The sequence below is a fragment of the Aythya marila genome (assembly GCF_965140915.1).
Source record: "Aythya marila genome assembly, chromosome: 2".
NCBI lineage: Eukaryota > Metazoa > Chordata > Aves > Anseriformes > Anatidae > Aythya > Aythya marila.
In genome coordinates this window covers 52,685,905-52,709,522 of record NC_139043.1, presented here as the reverse complement: position 1 = coordinate 52,709,522, position 23,618 = coordinate 52,685,905, and the positions used below count along the sequence as shown (strand labels likewise).

Here is a 23,618-nt window from a genome sequence, read left to right as displayed (position 1 = left end):
GAAGGCCACGTTCCTCCTAGTCCTGCACCTTCTTGTGGTCTTTGTGCCACGAAGGGACGGGGGGGACACCATCCAGCTGGGAACACTGCGTTGCCCCGTCTGCATCTTCCTGCCCTAAAGGAGGGGTTTGGTTGAGTTTAAACCGATTTCAGAGAGGGCTGCCGCTGAGAAAGGGTATGGTTTATGCTCTTTGCTTCATCTCCAGCCACGTATTCCTGCTTATGCCAGCACTAGAGCTCCTGAGACCCCATAATCAGCTGGCTGAGGAAGTCAGTCTAGCTGAAAATTAATTTGTAGGTTGATTTTTTTTTTTTCTTTCCTGGGTTGGGTTTCATAACCACAGAACTGCTGGTGTTGGCACAGAAGAGGTGGTGAGAACTCATGGGAGGAAGCACAGGACTGCCTTTTCCAGTAGCAGCTTGCATTAAGATCACCTTAAGATGACTGAGGAACACATTAGTTACTGAACTGTAAAATCAGAACGGAAAGTGCACCTGGCAGCAATGCCACTGCTGTCCCCTTTGCTGTCAACCCTCTTGCAGTGGGAGCCTCAGTCTCCATGAAGATTTTGCAGCAAGGAAGACAAAATTTTGTTTTGTTTTGTTTTTTTTACTGAAGTAATGACAAGGCCTGATGATTTGCTGCACATCTGGCTCCATACGTAGATCACCAACCGTTCTTCCCTGTATTGTCTGTCACAAGCAAAGCCTGAGCTTACAGATGTGGAAACAGGGAAGAGAGGATGGCAGCCCAGATGCTGTCTGCACCGACTGTGGCAAACACAGCTGAGCTGCATGAAAGCTGGGTACTTGCTGATCTGGATGCCCGCCGCTGGTCGAAATGTTGAGCCAACACGCTGGCTCACATCAGGCTTCTTTGCAAGTGTCCCTGATGTGCAGTTGCCCTGCCCTGGCCTGCTGCTGGTCACCATTTCCCACCTGAACTTAGACAATGACCGAAGGAGGGCAGGCAGAAGGATTAAAACCCTCAGAAAAATGGTGGGGGTACGCACAGGCGTGCTTAAACCAGGTCAGGGCTTGAAGCTGGTTTGCCACACAGCTGTGCAAGGAGTCGTGCCAGAGCGCTCCCACGCAGGAGCAGGAAGAAATTGGCAATCACTGCAGCCGGGACTGCCGCTGAACATTTGATGGACTCTCAGCATCAGTTCATTTAGATCTAAAAAAAACTATGCATCTGAAAGGCAATTGGTGAAAACGCCATATAAAAAAAAAAAAAAAAAAAAAAAAAGTTGAAAAATGAAAGAAACGAAATTGGAAAGAACACTTGAGCAGCAAGAGAAAGCAGGCAATAAGCCCGGGAGCAATAAAAGAAAGTAAAACATTGCTAGGGAGTGCAAGGAGCCAGTTCGGGAAAAGTAGAAGTTACCTGAAAATAAAATGGAAGCCCTGCAAGACAGAGGAGGGGAGCAAGAACTGCAACACGGCCGACAGCATGCCTGATCAGAAAACTGTGGAAATCCTCTTTGTTACCAGCCAGCTGCTGAGAAGAACCCAAGCCACAGGTAAACAAGTACACGGAGCATTTCATAAAGCTCCTGACTAGTTTCTGTGTTTTAAATTATATTAATTAGGGGTTCGGTAGCTAGGGAGACTGTTCAAAATAACAAACAATAAATGCAACCACAATGGATTGTATAAGTGACTGCCCTTAGCGCTACGGAAATCTTAATAGCTCGAAGGTGAGAATTAAGTCAACAAAGTCAACAAATAAAATAAATGCATCTTTTATCACACCATTACCAAGGGAAGAAAATGCCAAAAGGCAGAACAAGAGATGCTTCTCCTGAGGCCTCGCTGGCAACAGAAGATTGCCCCAATTTAATTAAATAAGTTTTGTTAAATCAGTTCAAATCCACGTGGACTATTATGGGTTAAGAGTAGGTTAAACCAGTGCCTTGTTGACAGATAAATCAAACAGACAGCCTGTCCATACAGCCTCCTGTGCTGGTTTAGCTTCATTAATTTAAAAGCTACATCTTAAGTTAAATTAACACAACCCACCTAGAAAATCTCCGCAAAGCACCATGATTAAGACTCAAATGATTTTGGATCAGTAAATCTAAAATCTCTTTGAAAACTATCCCAGATTCCAGCCCACTTACTCCATGACTTACTGTTTTCTGTGCTGCTTTTCTATGCAGACTGAGCCCAGAGTTTGTGTTAGGTAGAAACGTAAGCTCTAATTTCTCTAAATATTTGAATTCTGTACTTTGGGAAAGGTATTGACTCCAAGTTCACATTTTGAATCTATAAGGCAACATGAAAAATGCACCAGACTGAGACAGCCACGGCCTCATACAGGGATCAAAGTCTAGGAGTGAGTTTTGCCAAACATGCTAAAGCACAAAAACGTATCTTGTGCATTCACCAAGGCTCTTCCCACCCTCGAGGAACTCCTCAGAGCAAGGCAGTTTTAAAAGCATTCCAGGTATTCAGTGCAGCAGCGTTATATCAGCCTACAAGATGAAATACTGGGAATAACTGGGTCACTACCAGCAGCACCCTTCATAGCCGTTGTGTGGCCCTAGTTATCACAACACAACTAATCTGGCTCACAGTGCTTAAACTGAATAAAATTAAACTATATACCTAAATTCTACTCTATTATGTATATTATACGTGCACATATATATGTTTATATTTGTAATCTACAATAAAAAGCAACTATCAGAGAAAAAGATCAGAAAAGTTCACAAACATCAGCACCTCTCCTGTGAAGAAAGGCTGAGGGAGCTGGGGCTATTCAGCCTGCAGAAGAGAAGGCTCCAAGGTGCCCTTCTTGTAGCTTTTCAATACTTAAAGGGGGCTTATAAAAAAGATGGAGAGTGACTTTGCTCAGTCAGATAAGGACAAGACAAGGGGAAATTGTTTTAAACTAAAAAAGGGGAGATTTAAATTAGAGGCTAGGAGGAAATTCTCCACTCAAGAGGGTGGTGAGGCACTGGCACAGGCTGCCCAGAGCAGCTGTGGATGTCCCATCCCTGGAGGTGTTCAAGGCCAGGCTGGATGGGGTTTTGGGCAACCTGATCTGGTGGGAGGTGTCCCTGCCTGTGGCAGGGAGGTGAACCAGATGCCATAATACCAGCAAAACCCTGAATGAAACGGATGGAGTGTTATCACCCCCAAGTGCAGATGCAAAGAAAAGCAGCTGTTGTCGCTCACATCCTCACCCAGCATTAGGAGTGTCAAATTAAAGACTCATCAGCTTCACTGAGCAGTTCCTTTGGACGGATTTAGCAGCCAATTATTACGTAGAGGCATTTCCCTGAAGACAGGAGGTTTTGAGGCAAAAACCAGCAGTGGGGGAAAAAAATAAAAAAATAATTAAAAAAATGGTGAGTTATATTTTCTTTACGACAAGCCAAGAGGAACAGAGAGAGATCTGCAGTGCCAAACCCCCCAAAACAGCCATGAGGTTCCCCGAGTTGCAGGGAAATGCAACAAGCCAGGGTAGTTCTTGCTCCAAACCCCTTTCTCAGCTGATAGTAGGGAACTCATAGGTGTAAGTATTTCTTGGCAATGTTCGCATGTTCCCCATTCTGGTTCGTGAACAAAAAAACAAGCCAAAGGCACCCTGTTTGGGTCAGCTGTAGCCCAGAACATCAATCTCTCTGATTTAGACTGCTGCAATGGAAAATGAGACGTGTCAAAAGCTAGTTTTCATCTTTATTTAAACGAATTGCATGAAAATTACCATAAAACAAAGTGCCACTCTCCCCATCCCCAACTTGTCACGTTTCTAGACAAGAAACAGAAAGAAAAACTACATCAGCTTAATTTATAGCATCTCCGAAATGACCCCTGGGGGTAAAAACATCGGCCTACAGATACTGCTCAGGTAACAATATAAATACGAGGACGAAATTACTCAGCTTCATGACACGGTATGGTAACAACAGCTACAGCAAAAATATGGGCTAAGCTCAAGTTTCCCAGTGCTCAGAGCATCCATCAGTGAGACAGGCATGGCATCTCAATGCACAAGTTGTGAAACTGAGGCGAATCCACTATTTGCATGCCCTGAAGTTACTTCTGCCTTGGGCACAGGGGTTCATGTCTCCTTGGTTATCCTCAGGAGGAGCTGTGAGAGGCCTCAATGTGTGAAACTGCACTTCCAGAGCACTGCAGATAGCCCCTAACTACTATGAAATGGGACTTTGGATGGTTAAACTAATAGGATATGCAAAAGAAAGAGCTATTTCTTTAAAAATAAACTTTTAAGGAGGGGGAAAAACCTTCAAAACCTGCAACTTTCAGTATAGGAACTGCAGCAACTCCGCCTACCAGACGGCACGAGAAGGCTGTGTGATGCCATCAGTCAGGCACTGGTTTATGCAGATGTCAGTAAGCAGTTTGTTTTCATCAATAGCACAAGATGCCTGGAGCATCACCAGTTTTCCTATGTTCATTGTTTACCAGAAAACACAACTGTCTTACCTCTGATTAGCTGCCATTTCTCAAGGTTCCCTGCCTTTATTTTCTCTCCCTCAAGTATAACGAGCGCTTTTACAAATAATACTAAAAACACAGACTAAGGAGAAAATAAAGCTCACACTGTGGGAAGCTCATTGCACGAGGCTGGAAGATTTAAAGCAATGATAAATGCATTACATTATGTTTCACGTATCATTAAGTAAGGCAGAGCTCCATCTTTAAGCTACCTAGCTTGAGAAGGCACCCCCTCCGAGAGGGGGACGAGCCCCAGACAGACGCAGCGACGTGCCACGCTGCTTCATGTAACAGCATTTTCCGAAGGGATGAGCAGGGAGAGCGCTTTCGGCGATGCATGGAGAGCGTGCAAGAAGTCACTGTGCACATAGAGAGGAGAAAAGGCACGCAGGAACCCATCTCATCCCAAATAACTCCAAAGGATCGCCAGCTGACGAGGTGTGCTGCTGCGGCTGAGTCTCACCAGTGCTCAGGCCTCCTCGCTCCGTGCTTCATCCACCCCAGCAATACAGCTGAGATCTTCATAAATCCGCCCTCTGATATTCAATCTGGAAAAAATAACCACTGCGACACAATGCTTTGGAGCTTTTCATTTCTGCACTCATTAAAATAATTAAGGAACTGAGACTGACATTAGTTTTTTCTGTGGGGTTTTCCATGTCCTCGTTAAGAGGTTCTATGGCCGACATGACTCAGAAATTTCGAGCTCATTATACAGAGCCACCTAAATTAGTATTCCGCTCATGGGCTTAATAGGTATTTAAACAATGTAAGAGACAGGTTTTGTTTTGTTCTTTTTTAATTGATAGAATAAACTGTATTCAAATGCTCAGAAAGTCTCACTTGTCTGTGATGCAGAGCGGGCTGAATGAGCAGAGCACAAACAGTCCTAGGATCCTTTGTTGCCAATAAGGCAAATGAGACGAGTAGGTTTCCTCCTCCATCTCCAGGCCCTTGGTAATTAAAGATAGCAGCTCACCTAATGTTCAGGAAACGCCATAAACATTTGTTTTCATTAAGGCTCATATTGGGAAACCAGGCAGATTCTGTTGAATAAAACCTAGCAGAAAAACACTTCAGTAGAAAAGGTCAGGATGGTCCAAAGAAACAGCAACGTGAGGAACAAGCATGGAAGCAAACAAAGCACAAAAGTCAACAACCAGTTCACACCTTCTGGACCGTCTAATATCGCTAAAGAAGCACGAAGAAGAACACAAACAGAAAACGGATTTCTTTTTTAAGGACTAAAGGGCTCAGTGCTTTTCATATAAAATTACAACAGAAGCTAACTCTCAGAAGAGGTTGACTCAGAAGACCAAAACGTTCTTCGCATTATGTTAAAAACAGGAACCCATGTCGAAAAGGCCAACTACGAAAAGAGACTCTGCTATCCTTATCAATTATTATTGGGGGGAAAAAATCAAAAAGGCAGAAGAAGACTTCCTTCCTCCTACATTTTCCTTGGGACCATGAATTAGCTCTGCCCTTAACGAATGCCCTTCAAGTCCTGCCTTCCTGGTATCAAAAGTAAACAATATAATATTACAGGGGAAGAGGCGAAGCAAAACTCTGTGTGGACATTACCTTTGAACTACTAATTGTACTGGTAGGAAAAACAATTTTTCTTCTGGCAACCGTGTTGCAAGAAAGCTTCCCGTAATTTCCCAGCCCCAAAAAAGTGCCTGACTCAACAGGGTTTTCTATTCCCTAGTAGAAAAAAAAGGATTACTGAAGGTGTCCGTGTCCTCCAGACTCCACTTCAAGAAGATTTTATTGGTTTGCTTTTTTAAGTCAGGAACTTCAGATTCTAAAAGACATGTGCCTGAGCAGATAGAAGAGTCCTGTAAAAATTAAATTAAAAAAAAAAAAAAAAAAGAAAAAAGAAAAAGCACACCCAGAGGACAGGAGAGATCAGAACAAGCTGAATGTATCAGGGTCTGGAAATCTGCCCAGATACTGACATATTGTTGTCTGTCCTCATGTCAAACTGTACTTAAGTCCAAAGAGCCTTTCAAAACTGCAATACGAAGATATGGTATACGAAGATTAAATTTACACTTCCTCTTAGAAGACAGAGTAACAAGAACTTCTAACGTATTCCCTTTTAACTTGCCTTTTTCATGTTAAAAAATTAGAAATAATGATGTGACAGAGCTGCATTTCTAATACCGTCAGAACTCAGTCTCGGGGAAAGGAGCAGGAGGAATCTTTCTCTTCCAGACCTGAGAAGAAGCACAGCACCGTGCCCAAATCCTACCTTTCTCACCCAGCCCAGCCCAGCCATTTCCTTCCTTTATGGCAAGTGGATCGAATATTTCAGCAGTGACCTGTCAGCGTTTTGTAGGAACGGGGAAATTAGCATACAGCTGCATCCCCAAGCAGGCAGAGGGCTTTGAACAGCATGTGAAAACCCAATAGAGAAGCAAATCAATCTGAAGGCTTGAACTGAAGACAGCACACAGCACCAAAGAATAGGGGAGACGCACACCACCATCGGCTAAAGCAGTTAAATTTCCTGAAATTGCTAAAGCGGGTGAGGGTGGGGAAACACAGCACTCAGGAAGATTCAACTAAGAAGTTTAAAAATAAAAATGATGACCATGGTTTGGAATAAAACTCTATGTTGGGAAGTTTCTGTGCCTGAATTAGAGGAAAACAATGAGGTTTACGAAATGCAAGGTACACTCTGCTTATCTGAACTATTTTTAAAAGCTATTTTCATTGAATTACCCTGTAACACTGAATAAAAATGTGACAGAAAGGCTACTCCATTTTTACTAAGAATGTCAGATACTCTTGGTACCCTCATCAAATGAGTAAAGCCATAGCTTCAGAGGAAACACTGACGTATGCTTTCATGACCAACATATACTCAGCACAAAAGGCTTTGTATGACAGTCCTGCAGGTGAAGAAGACATCTTTCTCAGCAACTAAAATGACCAAACAGGTATGAGACCCAGACTGGCAGCAATCCATTCAACAAACAATTTCTTGGAGTTCACACTGACCAAATTCAACAGGGGAAGCAAGCCGACACGAGCCTACTCAGAGCTTGGGGAAATGCAGAGTGAAGAATATGTGGCATCACTTTCTGATGGCTCGTTCTGGGGTATAAAGTTCCAGCTTACACAGAATAACATCACTGAAAAGGAAAACAAAAGACTCTTCGCTTGAGAATATAGAAAATAGAGAAGAATAATAGGAAGTGCTACTGCAAGTGCAATCACAACCAGGGACACTTAGTTTACAGCATTCTTCAACCTTCAGATGTTTTAGGAAAATGTTTGGCCCACTAAAATCGGTAACAAGTGAGCTTTTCTGTGAATCCACAGCTTAACTCTTGTCATTTAAAAAAGGATTTGAATGAAGATCTGCTGATAAAGCACCTTCAAAATCTTCCTTCAGGGAGAGAATTACATTTTTACTTTACTTAAAAATCTCTCTCTTACTTTATTATCACAAGGAAGCAGAGACATAAATACATAAAGCAGAACAGACAAAACAAATGGAAATAAATAATACATTTTCTTTTTGCATTTCTCTTTGAAACAACAAACAAACAGTACTCCAACCTTACATCCTCCAAAACTTCACCAATTAATTTTGAAGATGGAAGAAAGATACAGAGGTTAAACGACATGCAAGCCCATGCGGTATGTATGGTAAGAATGCATCTTTCCTATCCTGTACGTAGGGTACTAGGCTACTAGAAAATACCATGGTTTTATTGCACAAAGAGAAAAAAAAATATTTTTGTAGTTGATTCAGTGATTTAAGCTTCATGGAAGAAACCACCTTTTTTCATGTGTTGTTCTTCTGAATTATTCCAGTCAATTCTCCTGATAAGAATAGCATGGCCTTTACTCAAGTGCTATCTCCCCTATTTTTCCATTTCTCATCTGATTCACCTTTAAAGTTTATTTTGCAGTCCATCTGGAAACTGGAAGCAATTAAATACTCTTAACCTGGTATGGCATGTAGCACAGTATCAAGAGTAAACTTGACAACAGGATTTCTAGATAACAGGGATGAAATAAAACTGATAAAAAACAAACCTTGATTGCGTGGCAACGTTTGCCTTGCTATGGCTCAATACTTGTAATCAAATTTTCAGGTAATGAGAGGATTTCATAGGGCTAGAGACATACGAGTGAGGTTCTCGGAAATCGTGCCACACCTCATTTGCCTTGTTTTTCTTCTACAAATCAACCAGGTGGGAGGAACTAGATTTCAAGAAAAATCAATAAAGGTCAATTTTTCTAGCTTAATACAAACATAAAAAGTCCAAGCACAGCGAGATACCACAATTAGTAGGCCATTTGGTTTCAGGCTCCTGACCTGAGAGCCAGGGGTTTTGTAAGATTTCTCAACCCCTGTTAGAAAACTTCATGATTTTCAATGTGCAGGTGTAAAGACGGCGACACTAAAAATAGAAGTAATCAAGAAAGTCCCAGCTGCTCACTTTCACAGCAAACTAGACGTATGCAAGAGAAAAACATTAGACTCCCTTCTAAAAAAAGAGTTGATTAAAATTTTAGAGTAATTTATTTTTAAATACACATTTTGCTTGACAACTCGCAGGACAAATTGTTACAGGGCCAGGAATAATCTCAGGCAGAAGAAACAGCACAAACACAACAGCATGAGATTTCAGAGGCTCTTCCTCACCTCACCAGGAAAGGAGTGACCAGAAGAGACGAGGTGATTGTTGGCTTTGAATTGAACCATTGAGAACAAAGCTACCCAAGGAGGGGCCCAAGCTGATGGGGACAGCCTGCCACCACTCAGAGGGGTGGACACTGCTGCTCCTCTCCTTCCTTCTCCCCACAGACCTGTCTCCAAGCCCACTGCCACCAAACCAGCAGAAAACTGTTTGCTTTTGCTGGGTGACAAACTGTGCCAGAGTCAGCACAAAAAGGCAAGATGAAGATGCAGCTATGGTAAGAAACCAGCACTCATCACAGCAGCAGTGTGGCTATACCAGCTGTGGGGTGGGATGTCCCCTTGGGCAGGTAGCTGTGGGAGAGCTTTTTGGCTGGAGACCACATTTCAAGTCTCTTTTTAAGTCATTCACCAAGCCACTGACACCATGTGAAGTAAAATTTCCCCAAGACAAGGGGTTCAAAAATACAACAGACAGATGTGCAAAGGAAAATATCCTACCTGTGACAGAATAGCTGACAACCCAAGTATCCACATTTCTCTGGTAAAGCTGGAATATATAAAGCTGTATAAAGAGCTTTCGAAATTATGATGACGTGCAAAGAAAAGCCTCTCAGACTTAAAAGGCTAATGATGTGTTGTCTCAATTTCCATTTCTTCATCTGAGAAATTTTAACTTGCACCAGAATATGTTTATATTGAATTCTAAAAGCTGCCATTTAAAATAAATAAATTCTAAAACCTATCCTGGACACTCAAGCATACATACACACACACGTTACCAGTTAATTCATTTTGCAGAATTATGACTCCAATGAACAACTAATTCAACTGTGAAAACAGCTCAAATAAGATCATAGCTTCAGGAGTGACCCCTCTAACTAGAGATCTCCTCACTCTCTCCTCATAGCCCAATACTTTATTCATATAAATGAGTATCTACAGGATTTCGTAAAAGTGAACGCATTACAGGCAAATGAGATGTTGCAATAGAAGAGACGTTAGAAAGGAGATCCGTGCAATCTCCACTTCATTGAAAAGATAAATAACAGCTGTAGGAGCTCAAGGAAAGGAGGAGGATAAGGGAGAAGAAGAGTGGATGGTCATCTCCATAGTAACTACCATGAAGAAACTCTGGGGAGAACTTGTCTGAAAGTTGTACGAAGGATGCTACCACTGGAAAGGGACTATAATACATCTAGGAGGGGGAAAAGTTGCAAACAATTTGCCACACGGTCAGTGATCCCTCAAGCTTTAGTTTATTTAATCAGAGCCAAGAAGAAATGCCGAGAGAGAAAAACAAGGAAGGAAAACATAAAATCATAACATAATGATAATACGGCCGTTACTGTACAAATTATTTGACAATAAACATAGCATGAAAATAGCAAAAATGCAAGTGTTCAGGTTAAGGAGGAAAAAAAAAACCCTGCTTCCATCAGGAAACCCTGTGCTATTGGATGCAGCAATGGAGGAAACTAAAGGCAAAGCTCTATTCCTGTGTACGCTAGGCCATATATGTAAAATATCTGTGTGTTTTATACCAGCACAAGAGACCTAGGAAGATTCCAGATGAGACCTTTACAGTAAAAAAGATCTATAGTTTTAAAATTCAGTTCAGAGCTACAAAGCTCTTACACTGAAACCACCACGCTGTTGACGAGCACTGCCCCATCTCTGAGCAGTGCTCACGGTGCCCAGCACCTCTTCCATCAAGAGATCTTGGACCACTCCCTATGTGGAACAAAATTGGTTTCGATCCAACACATAGCAATAAAAACACACACACTACGGTCGTTTTTGGTGAATCGGCAGTAGTCCATGCTCATGCTGTCATTTCCATGCATTCTTCAGGTCAAGAATATATTCTTACCACTCAAGCAGTGAGCAGGTTCCAGATTGGCCATGAAAATAAAAATGGAATAAGATTTCCTTGAGTTTAGTGTTTGACAAACCAGCATAGTCTTCAAATATTTAAAAAAAATATTTAAAAAGGTATCTAAAACTCAATGTTGGGATACACCTCCACTTTAAGGCCCTGGAGTTGTGCTTGGTTTATTTTTATTATTGTTGTTGTTATTAATATTACTATTGCTATTGTCTCCAGGGCACATAGGACAACATTAGTCCAGTCCAGGCTGGCTTTTATCTCAGCGTAGTTACAAAACACTTGGTTAGAATTATAGTGAAAATGATTTCGTGTGCAAACAGCCCACGGCCAATTTCCTCTAAATGTTCATATAAAAGGAAATCACAGGCTTCGATCATCAGTCCACTTAGGTTTTAGTTAAAATGCAAGGTAGGTCTTACAGTGCTTAGCAGCAAGATCATCAGAGATCCTGGTGGGAGATTGGAGAAGCTGCACCAATGTAGCCTACTAAATCATGTCCAACCTGCCACAAGAAAAATTTCTTTGCAGCTTTGCATTCCAAATGTTGCACTGAATTAGGAGATGAGGGGCCCTCTATTACTGCAAATTAGAAAATGTCAATGGTGTTCTGACTGTATTTGTCTTCCCATGTCTTTTGTTTCCTAATCCTTCGAAAGATCACTAAAACGTAGCATTACTTCATGAAATTGTTAGTAAGCGTAGTCGAAGTAGAACTACTTACTGGCAAATATGACAGCATTTTACAGCCTCATTTTAGCAACAGGTTTCCACTTCTCCATTCTTGGCCTTTTATTCTTGCGGCAATTATTTTTATCTGTTGACATCTTTTTAAGCTCCAATTTTAATTTTATGCAGGAAACTGAATGTGTTTCATTTAATTCTGAAAACCCATCCATACTTGACAGTGCTGAATGCTTTTTCTTTAAGTAATCTCTTCTTTTCCAAGAGAATAAGACCGCTGCAAATGCTACCCTGATTAATGCTAGGTATCAAAATTGTAAAACAAACTCTCATTCTTTAAAATAACCTCAGAGAAAGGAAATCATGGTATTGTGGTGATCTTCAAAATACAAATCAATGTCTTTTCTTTTTTTCCTGTCTTTTGATTTTAAATTCATTTTGGGGAATTATGAATGAAGGAATAAGTGGAAGGCACTCATTTGTAAAACTTGTGAATCTAGGGTGGTGGTTTTTTTCAGACATTCATGCTGCAGAAACGCTGTAGAAATTGATTCTTGGAGTGAACAAACATCTATAGGAGCTCTGGGCCCCAATGCTCATTTGGTGAGGATGCAATTTTCTGCCTATGAGGGTAATAAGATCCAAAGCAAAAGATAATAGTATTTCAAGTTATCCATGTTTCCACTATTTCGAATGAGAACGACTGGCTTTGGAACAGCAACAATAGCCAGAAATAGCCGAGGCACAGCAACAAGGCTGTCTCTGCTGACGTTACAAAATCCCTACAAATGTCCATCACATGTAACATTTCCTCCAGTGTAGATGGGGCTTTGGGATGAAAAAACACTCAGGGACTGTTCAGATACTCAATGGAAAACGGTTTTAATATCATCCTGTCTCTTTGAAATGCCACATAAGTGGATTGGCCACAAATGCCTTACCCTCTGGACAGGAGAGTAATAGAAAGATAATTTTCAGAGAGAAATGAAGTCAAGAAGGTTCTAAAAAGGATCAGATCAGAGAGATGCTTCCTCTCCCCCTGGCCCTCAGGGACACCAGGCTGAGCACGGGGCTGTCAGAAGCTGAACTGTAACACCAAGGTAAGAGGGCAAGCAACAGCACAGATGCACACTGAAAAATGACAGAAGAAAACAGATGCAGCAAAGAGCTGATGTTACCCTGAAATACAGGCTAGACTCTTACGTAGATGGCTCATGTGCATCAGAAAACCTCCTTCACACTGACGGATAAATGTCCTTGCAGAAGTGGCTTTCAGTGCAGAATCTGTCATTTCCTACGCTGTTTTAGAGCAAGCTCTGCCCAGTATTCAAGCAATCAACATCTGGCCTGTCACACCTGGGGGCGAGACACGTGTATAAAAGTAAATGACAGTAGGGATGATGGGTTATCACGCAGCTGAAAGGGAGTTTGCCACAGACGGAACCACAGAACCAGCTGCACCGTCTGCTCTGGCTTTGGAAATTCCCTTGGAAATCACCTGGGGAAAGCCAGGAAGAAGAGCCCGAGCCCAAGATCACCATGTCCTCCTCCTGTAACCCTCGCTTCTGAAAAGGTGGTGGCAGGTGAGGACAAGCGAGTTTGCTTAACGTTTCTCTGCTGCTATAAATCATACCTCCACAATTATTAAATCCCTACTCGGACAAGCTGTTTACATAGCTGTCTACCCACAAAGTTACAACGTTCCCAGATTCCTCTACCTTGTTATATCTTTGGCTGTCGGAGAGAAGAATCCATGTCAACAACTTCTGTTTGTTTCTCATGAAAGAAAGAACATTAATCACCTGATTTTTCCTCTTTGCACTACATAGAATGATCTCCTTGACTTGTGTAATAAAGCAGGTAATCTGTCATTTCACTATTCTTGCACAAATTCACTCCCATGGACTATTACTGTTTTGTTTATAAGGCTTGTTATTTAAATATAAATGTGCAGCACTAAAAATATATTCCACTCGTACAAGAATTTACAGAGGGGGTAAATATATATATATATAATACATAAATCTTACTGTCGTTTTGTTTTTACTGCGGATTAATATAGCTCTTCTTCATAAGCAAACAAGTGGTGCAGATTTGCATAGCCTACTGAAATTAGAAAAAGATAATACAAGCACCTGGGTTGATAAGTGGGATTACATTATGTGGTGGCAGGCAACAGCTGAACGCAAATACATTATATAGTGTTTCAATTAGCAAAAAGACAATTCACTGAAAAGGTTCTGGAAAAACACTTTGGTATGACGAGCAGTATCCCACTTTCACACCTGAATTGTAATGCACTACTCTCTCCGTCACCCAGAATACCGAGTAGTGATCCCTCCCAAACATACATACGTGGGAGCAGGACTGACCTCGTTTTACGTCTCGCATGGAAGATGCTAAATCTAGTGTTAGAGAGACTATTCATTATTAACTATAAAAACAATTTGATGAAAAAAAAGGGAAAGAAAAAGAAACCAACCCCAAGCCCCTTCACTCTTTTGACAGCTCTGCTGCAAGCAAGCCTTTTGAAGCTCAAGTTGAAAAGGATATATCATTAAAAGAAACCACTTAAATTAGCAGCTTGCCTAATGCACTGAAGCTTGCCTACCCTGGCTTTCTGTTGTGCTAAAGGTGTAGTGCAGCTCTGCCAGTCCAGCAGCTGTGCAATCACCAGCCAAAAGAGACTCTCTTCCTCTTCCTTGGCCACGTACTCCCACCCCTTGGCTTGGCAAGCTTCAGCATTCACCTAGCATCTGGGAGTTAAAGCAGCATTTAAAAAATAATAATAAAAGGAAAAGGGAAATTGAACAGGCAGCAGAAAGCCAGCACTATGCAAGGGGCAAGAGCACACCTCACGTGCTGGCCTTGATGCAGCACAGAACCACGCTTCTGACTCTCACAAGCCTGAGACTGTTAGCAGAAAGCTGCTGTATTAATTAAAGGCCTCAGAGGTTCCTAATAAACAACTTCTGTCCAATCTAGCTGGAGCAGCTTAAAACACAATCACTCCCCAGTGGGTTCTGCCTTCCTCCTGCTAGCGATGACCTTCCCTGTAGCAGAGCAGGACAAAGAGAAGTGCCCTCTCCTGGGAGCTGCACGTGCTCTTGGTCCAGGTGCGGATGCACGCCCGCTCTGCTACTCCTGCGACGGGGCGGTAACGGCCCCGAGGGACAGGGGAGATGGCAGGGATGTTTGGTGTCCAGCAGCTGCTCACCTTGCACGGCTCTAATGCAAGTTTAAGGCACAGCCATCTTCGCTGAGTGGCTCTGAAATAACGTGCAGCAGCTGTGGAGTGAAGAACAACAAGCTTCCGACTGGCACAACCCATACGAGACTAGAAACGCGGTCGACTGTTGAATGTTTTCAGATTTTCTCCCCTGGGTTTTGTGCTGAAATCTCTTCCACCCAATTTTTCTTCCTTCCGACTAAACAAACCTTTTTCTTTCCCTTAGTGGAGGAAACAGTCTAACGTTGAGCAAAAAAGCAAAACGTAAAGCTCAGTGGCTATTAAAATCAGCCGAGCCCCTCTCACTTTTCAAAGCCTCGTATTAACAGAACTTTACAATAAAAGATAAATGCCTTTGGCAAATTGCTGGGGAGGGGGGTCATGCGAGTGAATGGTTTCTGATTAGTACCAGGAAGCAAGCAAGAGCCCACTGTCACCAAAGATGAACGCACTGTCATATCCAGCCTGCTCCGCACGTGTCTCTTCTTGGGTAAGGTGAGCAACCATTGCTGAAAAGCTGGCCCTGCACGCTGTTATTAATACAGCCGTGGCTGTGTTCTCCTCAAGAGTTGCTCATAAAAATTTAAAAGCATCCAGCACAGTGACTCAAACCCCTTTGGCCTGTTACCTGTTGACCGTCTCGAGTGAGAATCAGAGCTCGAGGTTGGAGAGCCGTAACGAAAAGAGCATGGGCTTACAGTGAAGTTACGCTTCCCCTTCAGGAATAACACGTGGCAATCACCTTTGCTGTGGCTTTTTAAAATGCACAGTCTTTGCTCCGTGAAGACCGTCCAGCCTGATACTTTATCAAGCCTACATACAAAGCTTTTGTTCATCTCCCCAAAAAGTATCAAAGAAACTAGCACCTGCTCTCACTTAGACAGCAATTAGACGGCAACTCATTACACAACGGGTTCAGCGTAGCGTTTTAAATGCGATAGTTGAGTGCTTTTGCCAAACGTTAGAATAACGTGAGCACCTCTTTACAGGCTGAAAGTAGTAGTTACTACCCTTCCACCCAGGCCTGGTCATGCGTAACACACGCAGCTCAGGCCAAAGCAAGTCTTTTCCATTCCTTGAGTGGAAACCCAAACAAATTTAAGTACTTTGACATCCTGTGCTGGCCATTATGGCCACTCCCAGTCCAGCCAGACCCCACATATTCTGTAAGTAGGGCTCATGATTTTTTGACTGATCTGGAGACTTTACACAGGCAAAGCTGCGTATGTACTTCTGTTCCTCCTTACCACCACCAAGCTATCGCAGCTGAAACCTGTAGCATCAGAAAAGGGCAGGTTGTGCACTTTTGGTACCATTCTGTCATTTCTGTTGAAATCTAAAACCCTACACTTGAAAAGAAATGGAGATGGGACTTTCCCTCTTGGCTGCAAACTGTGCAGAAAGCTGCCTCCAGCCCCCAGACAGCAAAGCTGTTAACTACCAAGAAGTACCCATGTGCCTGTCAGCACCTACCCCTCTACAACTAATCCCCTGACCAGTAGCCCACTGGAAGCAGCCCCTGCCTAGTTGCTCCTCAAGGAAAACTGACACCGGAGATGGCTGGCATGGTGAGACCACAACGTAGTGCTAGTTGCTCACACTCCACTCAGATTGCTATCCATCCATATTCTTGAGCAATTTCTCTCTGAAAAAGGAAGAATTTGGATCAAATATAAATGCAAATTGAATGCAGACATGCTGCATACACGCTCAAATCCGTCAGAAGAAATCTGCCAGATCAGTTTGTTGAACTGACAACCCTGGAGACCAGAAGATTGCCAGACAGGACAGACAGGAAGAAGGCACGAGAAACTGGGAAGAGGCTGTTTGCCTCCACAGTACCAGCCTGTCACTACACTGAAGACCCGCAAGGTCAAACCACAGCTTTCAACTACCAAATAAACTGGGTCCTGCTACAGGACCAGTGGAAGACAAACAACTGGGCAACTCTGGGCTGGGGAGGGAGAAAAAATGCATAAAGTACACGCTTGCAGCTCGAGTACTTAAAAATGTATTTTAGCACTAGGGCACCGATGGTTGTACACACAGCTGAGCCAACAATCGAAAAGTTTGATTTCAACAAAGCCCAAGGGGAAGACGAGGAGGACACGATTTCACAAAGCTTGATCAGTTCAGGCAACTATCCTATTGACATCCTCCTCCATGCCAGGCAAGTTTAGCTCAGCAGCCATTTCAAATCTCATCCCTTTTACTCCTTCTCCTGCCTACCTTTTGCCCACCCAGTATTCCTGACACAGCTCTGTGGGTTCCCGAGATGACCTGGATCAAAGCATGATTACGTATGCAGCTAAGCAAAAAATGAGAGAGAGGGAGAGAGGGAAGAAAGGACAACACCAAAACACTCAGCACAGCTTCAGAGAAGTTAAGAGGGGTCCAGAAGAGGTGTGTCAGCAAAGAGGAAGCTAGGAGAGGAAGGAAGATAAAAGTCTGTGTTGGGTGTAAAAGGAAACAAAACAGGAACGTTCCCCTTCGCAGCAAAACTAACGCTGTTTCAACGGCTCGTGACGCATAAAGAACTGAAAGGGTGCCTTGTCTTCCACAAAAGACAGAAAGACATTTTTCATCTTGGCTTCCTTTTTTGGTTTTGTTTTGTTTTTAGCCTGGAAAGTACCAAAGGCACTGGAGTTCCCTGTTACTTTTCATGTCTGATGAGTTGGTGTCCACAAAGTGAACCAGTCGTGGGCCTGAACCATCCAACTGCTTCTCACCATCGGAGTCCCACAGCCAAAACTATCAGATATCCCTTCAGAAAAATTTCTCCTGCAACACTCAAACGCAGTTTCTTGCCAAGAACCCTGGCAAAAAGCCTAAATCCATCCTCCTCCCACTATTGCTTTTAATCCTAACCAGCTCCTTCAAGCTACTCATCACCCCTTGACCCTTGCAAGCATGGCTGAGGAATGAGGGCACTGAACAGAGGGGACAGAGCAGGCACAGAGGACAGCAAAAATTCCAGATTTTATTATGACACACCACACCAGAGGAGCTAGTAGGCGTATTCAGAGATAGATTTTGGGTTTGGTGCTTTGGAGAGGTGAAGAAAAGCTTGGGGGGTCAGGGGTGGGAGGTATGGGGACTGGTGCCAGGAAAGGCACCACCCTCCTCACCCCATATCGGGCTACCCAGGGAAATTCATAAGGTCACACAGAACATTTCTTCTGTGTGAAAGAGAGCTTTATTTTATGGTTCACATTGGACTGGGACTAGGGTGAGAGGAGCGTGGAGGAAAAAAGGTTGAGAAAGCATTTTCCATTTCTCTCTTTTAAATGGCATTTTTCAGTCAGCCTGTTTTGGTTCTCACTTCATACAGGGGACAACTCCCAGCCTCTGCCTGCATTTTCAGCATATTTTCTGCAAGAGATTGGCTGGAGTCCTACAATTTTAACCCACATTTTGCACATACAGGGTAAGAACTCGGAAGAGTTCAATGAGGACTTCGTAACTGATTTCTAGGAAAGAGGAGGCCGCTTACCACAGCATTATCTCAAAGCAGTCCTTTGCAATCGATACCCACAACACTGCATTACTCCAGTTTCTCTTTTCGAAAGTGTGTTTTTTTTCCCTTTTTTTTTTTTTTTTGTTTTTTTTTTTTTAATCTTACCATGGTTTCCTTCACGGAAAATTAAAAATAACAATAATAACACTACTTCAGCGATGCTTTCCTTGAAATTACACACACATACTTATTGATACATCCCTGAGATGCCATGGGGGCGGGGAGGGGAGGCAGGGAGAGAGTACTAAGGCATATAATTTAGCAATCACCTACTGCAAAACAACTGCTTTTACATATTTAAAAAAAAAAAAAAAAAAAAAAAAACCAGCAAGCACTGTCTATACTGATGGATGAAGCCAAAATTCACAGTATCCTCGCTGTTACCAGAAGGACTCTATGCTGGAAATCCTGTTTATGGCAGCGCAACATTTGCAACCTTACTGGTAGCATAACCACAACCTGATAGCACGAGAGGGACGAAGCAGAATGGCAACTTCTTTAATCATAATGCTCTACCGACCTTTTCCTCGAGGGCCCCTCTTCGAAATCCGAAGAACTAACATCGTTGCTCGTTGAGGACACTTGCGATGCATCGTCCTTCTCATTCTCCAGCTGCTCTGATCCCGGTCCTAATCCTTTAGATTGGCCATTAGTGAGAAGTCCTGCAAACACAAGAAAGTAGAACACAATATTCAAAGCCTGCATAAGCAGCACCAAATGGATTTTATAAAAATTCACGCATTACACTAAAATAGAGAGTCGACTCCCAAAGCAATCGTCTTGCAAAAAAGCTATGCTGATAACATTGATTTCGCACAGAGGTACTTCAACAAGCAACTGGCTGATTGCATGTTTCTGATTTGGTTAGCTGTAAGGCAGCAGCTCCAAACAGCTACCCTACAGGTGTTTGCAATCACATTTATAATCTTGTCACATCCCTTACGCTAAAAGGGGCACAAGCTTAGAGTCATAAACTCATCCCTGTGTTGTAGGCAGCCTGTTGACTGCCGCAGATGAGAATCTTTTTCATTTATCTGTAGATCACTATAAAATTAATCTGCCGTTTAATTAATTTGTCGTCTTCTCGCGCTTCATTCTCCTGTTTCCAACGATAACAATTTATGATCCTTTAAAAAAAAAAAAATCCTAAACCCCAAAGGAGTTAACATCAAACAGACGTTTCTTGATTCTGAATCTTCTGACCCAGCATCGCTCAAACGCAGAAACTCCTGACCACAGGCAGAGGTGCAGAGGGCAGGGGAAGCAGGGATGCTTTGTGCCTTAGCCCTGCTGGAAGCACAGCACAGCAAAGTCCCGTAGATGGCAGAAAGCATCGGGCCCTGCATAAGCATGCTGCTCAACAAATTTTGCTTATTCTGCTCCAAGCAATAAATACAAGATGACTTGACTCTTCCGAAACGACAGCAGATAGTGAAGCCACTCAGACTTAAGAAGGAATTAAAGGAGTAATATATTCCTCAGTAAACTTTATGATGAGAGGGAAGATAATTGCTAACAACGTTATCAGCTCAGTATGAGTCGTAACTTTATCCCGAAGAACGCTTTCGCATCTCCCCATCAAAATGCGTCAGTAAATGGCATTACAAAGCTTTGTCTCATGGCTTTAGTTCCTCAGAAGAACGCTGGTGGGACCTCCCTCCCTCGGTCATCTCAGCAGCCCTTTCTCTAATTGTACTCTAGAAAGAAAACAGGGAGAGGGGTGCCTGCTTCCCCCAGAAGCTGGAATCTATAAAATTAAATATATATTAATAAATATAGTTTAAAAAGCAGAAGCCTGAACTTTTTTTTTTTTTTGGGGTGGGGAAAATGCAGTTAACTCCTCTTTTTTTTTTTTTCCACCCCCCAATATGAACCCCACAAAAGTTGAACCTGAGCTAGGCACTGATTTCTGCGTTAAAACATCTCCTCTAACCAGCCTGAGCCTGATGCAGCCAAGTGAAATGACCACGCTTACAATTTTACCCCCTTTTTGTTAAATTGCTTGGGGTGTTTTCCTTTCTGTTAAAGAGACCTCAATTCGTGATCTAGCAGGTTTTAGTATTTGATACTTCCATGGGGTTTGCAATGCAACCCTGTGACGCGATGGGGGGTGACAGCATTGCTTCTACATATTTCAGAGGAACTGAAGCAGACCTTTTCAAAAAAACATTAAAAAACATTAAACACTTTGATTTTATGCTGAATGCACCCTCATTGGAAGCGGCAGTGACCAAGTTTATTCTTAAACGTGATTCAACTTTTCTGCTCCACGTTTTTCCGTGAAACTCCTGCTGATAAAATTTACCATTTTTAAACTCCAGAGAAGTCTAAATCAAGCATATCGTTTGAGGCCCGATACTCAGTAACTTAACTCTTATGACAGGATTTGATTAGCTTTTCCAAGAGCAATATTTGTTCTGGAGGCTTGCCATATGTAAAACCCAGCAAACTGAAGTGTATGAGTCAAGAAAATCACCTTTTGGGCTGTCAACTTGCATGCACTTGGAAGGCAATTTCTATTCATCCTTTCTCCCTGCCAAGCCATCAGTGTACTTGGAAGACAAGCGTGATTTGTGCCCCTTACGGAGAAATATTGGTTTGTCTACTATTATTCATCACAACCGGCACCATCCCCAAATGCAATAATACCGCAGATAACCGAAGTTAGCTATCATCAGCTGAAACCAATTAAAACAAGTGCCCTAAAACGGAGGCATAAAGCTGCGAACGAGAGCTACTGATAAATAACGGGAGCGGGTGTCATGTTCTACAGCTTTTCAGGGTCAGCATAATTGCAAAATTCACTCAGCAGTGATGAAAGGCGCAGACATCCGCAGTCCACGGGAGCTGTCTCCTCCCAAGCACGGGCGAGGAAGCACATGCTGAATTAGGCTGTTAGAAAGTTTATTGTCACTCCATCATTTTTATATCGAGTGCATTCGGTGTGCCCCCAGATACCTTTCCCTTCGAATGCCGCTCCTGCTCGCTCTCCCTGCAATGAACAGCGCCCTTCACTGCCGCGCACCCATCAGGTTGGAGGCCCAGGGGTGTCGCAGGGCAGGGCGAGGACCCTAATGGTGTGTGGGGTGACACTTGGGCACCCTCATCGCCCTTAATGAGCTGCCACCGGTGCAGGTCTGCTGGGATGCTGCGGGGACAGAGTCCTGCTCACGTCCATCCACATGGGTTTGACTCTCCAAGGTTAACCGAGCAGGAGGAAGCAGCAGTTCATGGTTCGTAAAAGTGCAGCACATGGCACGAACGTAAAGAGGGAGAAGGAACTGAGCAAGAAAGGGTCAGTCCCCTCGCGGGACTGCTCATTATTCAGGCCTCGTGGTCAGAGTAAATCAGAGTTAATAAAAATAAAATTTATTCCTGTAGTATTGAGCAAAAAAAAAAAAAGAAAAAAAAAGTGTTTGTTTTAGAAGTAATATTAGACTTAATGTTTTTTAAAAAAAATAAATGTCATTAAATTTAAATTTGAACTTGGATTATATGTGGGTGTAGAATTTCATATATGAAAATGAGTTACATGAAATCATAATTCATACGTACAGAGAAGCAGTGCGTACTCGCTGCCAAAGTTTAAAAGGAACTGAAACACATGAGCGGCTCAAAGGCACTGAACAAACACTGCTTTAACTGAGTCACTAATAACGGATTACTTGACTCAGTCAGAAATGCAGAAACTCACATATCAAATGGTCCCTTAAATTGGCTATTCTGGCTTCAGCAGATCAAGATTAGACGCTGTGAAAGAAAGGCCAGCTACTAATTCCTAGTGATTAAAAAGGGTAGCTTAAAAGTGAGCTGCAGAGATTTTAACATCCTTTCCACAACGCATCCTAGACACACGGATGTCAACTTTCACAGTTTTGCTGAATCCTTTTTTAAGCTGCTGCATAACCTGTGACGGCAAACTGCGCGCTGCTTAAAAAGAAAAAAAAAGAAAAAAGAAAAAAAATCTGTTTATCAGCTTCTAACTGCGCTGAGAAAACAGCAGATGCAAGTATTACGTCCGCCCTGTTACAAAGCTGGGGGGAAGGCAGAAGATCCCTCTCTGCCTTCTGCACACCAGTCAGTATTTAGGAGACTGCACTCCTGATACCTCCTTTTTACTTGCCTTTCACAGCCCGAACGTTTTCAAACCCAGTCATGGCTACGAGTCTGTTTCCTCGTTTGCTTTTCCACCCTCTGGCTGTCCCACCAGCTCTCGGTGCCCTGCAGGAGCTGCTCGGGGCCATACCTGCTGTGCCAGGCAGAATAGGGAGGTGGTGGTGCTGGGTTAGCAGAGCGTGCTCCCCGAGGTCCCGCAGCACCTCGCTAGCCCGCTGGCTTCTTGATGGTGGTTGTTAATTGAGCAGGGGCCTTGCTGAGCCTCCTCCAGCGATGGCCAGCTCCCTTTCACCGAAAACAGTGCGTGTGACAAGCAGTTCAATCAGCTTAAATGAGTTTACATTAGGGGGCTTGCACTGCCTTAAGAGGATTGCTTTTCCTAAGGTAGACTTGCTGTTCCAGTGCAGGCAGGGCTTAGTGTGTATCGCTACAGCTTTGCTAACCTTACCAAATTTGGTGACACCCACACAATTTTAGCAGCAATCTGCAAGTCTGTGCTCAAGCCAGGATCTAACACGTTTCTGGACACCTGGAGAAATGTCTGACAGGCACACGCTGGGCAGGTGTCGGGAGCACCGGGCTCACTGAAGACATGATGTGAAAATCAGAGTACCCGGGAGCACGCTGCACAACGAAATGCTGCAGAAGTACAAATACACAGGGTGGGGACAGGAGGAAGAGAAAAGCAGAAAGGAGCAACGTTAAGGAAAGATGGAAAAAAAAAAAAACGCAAGGGAGGGGTTGAGGTAGGTTAGTCGGTTTTAAGAATAGATGAGATGACAATGACCTGGTATGTTCTTCGTTATGAAAGCTACCGAATAATCAGGAAACCACTCTGAACAAATCTCAGCGTCACGTGGTTAGTCGGATGCAGTGCTTGGGTGAAGGGACTTTCACAGTGTTTCCAAAACACCGTTTCTGCATCGCTTACTCTAATGCCAACAAGGCATCTGAATACGAACGTTTCCGTGACCTCTTGCAACGAGAGAGCAACACCTCCTTCAGCGAGCTGCTTCCCCACGCTCAGGCGGCTCAGGAAACGAGAAGCACTC

At 43.1% G+C, this 23,618-nt stretch overlaps 1 protein-coding gene across 1 annotated transcript in view; it reads right to left on the bottom strand.

Annotated features, from left to right (window-relative positions):
- The window catches only part of JARID2 (jumonji and AT-rich interaction domain containing 2), a 203,632-nt gene that overhangs the window by 69,897 nt on the left and 110,117 nt on the right, over nt 1–23,618 (bottom strand). Inside the window, 1 exon segment of the mRNA XM_082753912.1 lies at nt 18,971–19,112. Within this exon segment, the coding sequence (XP_082610038.1) occupies nt 18,971–19,112 (142 nt within the window).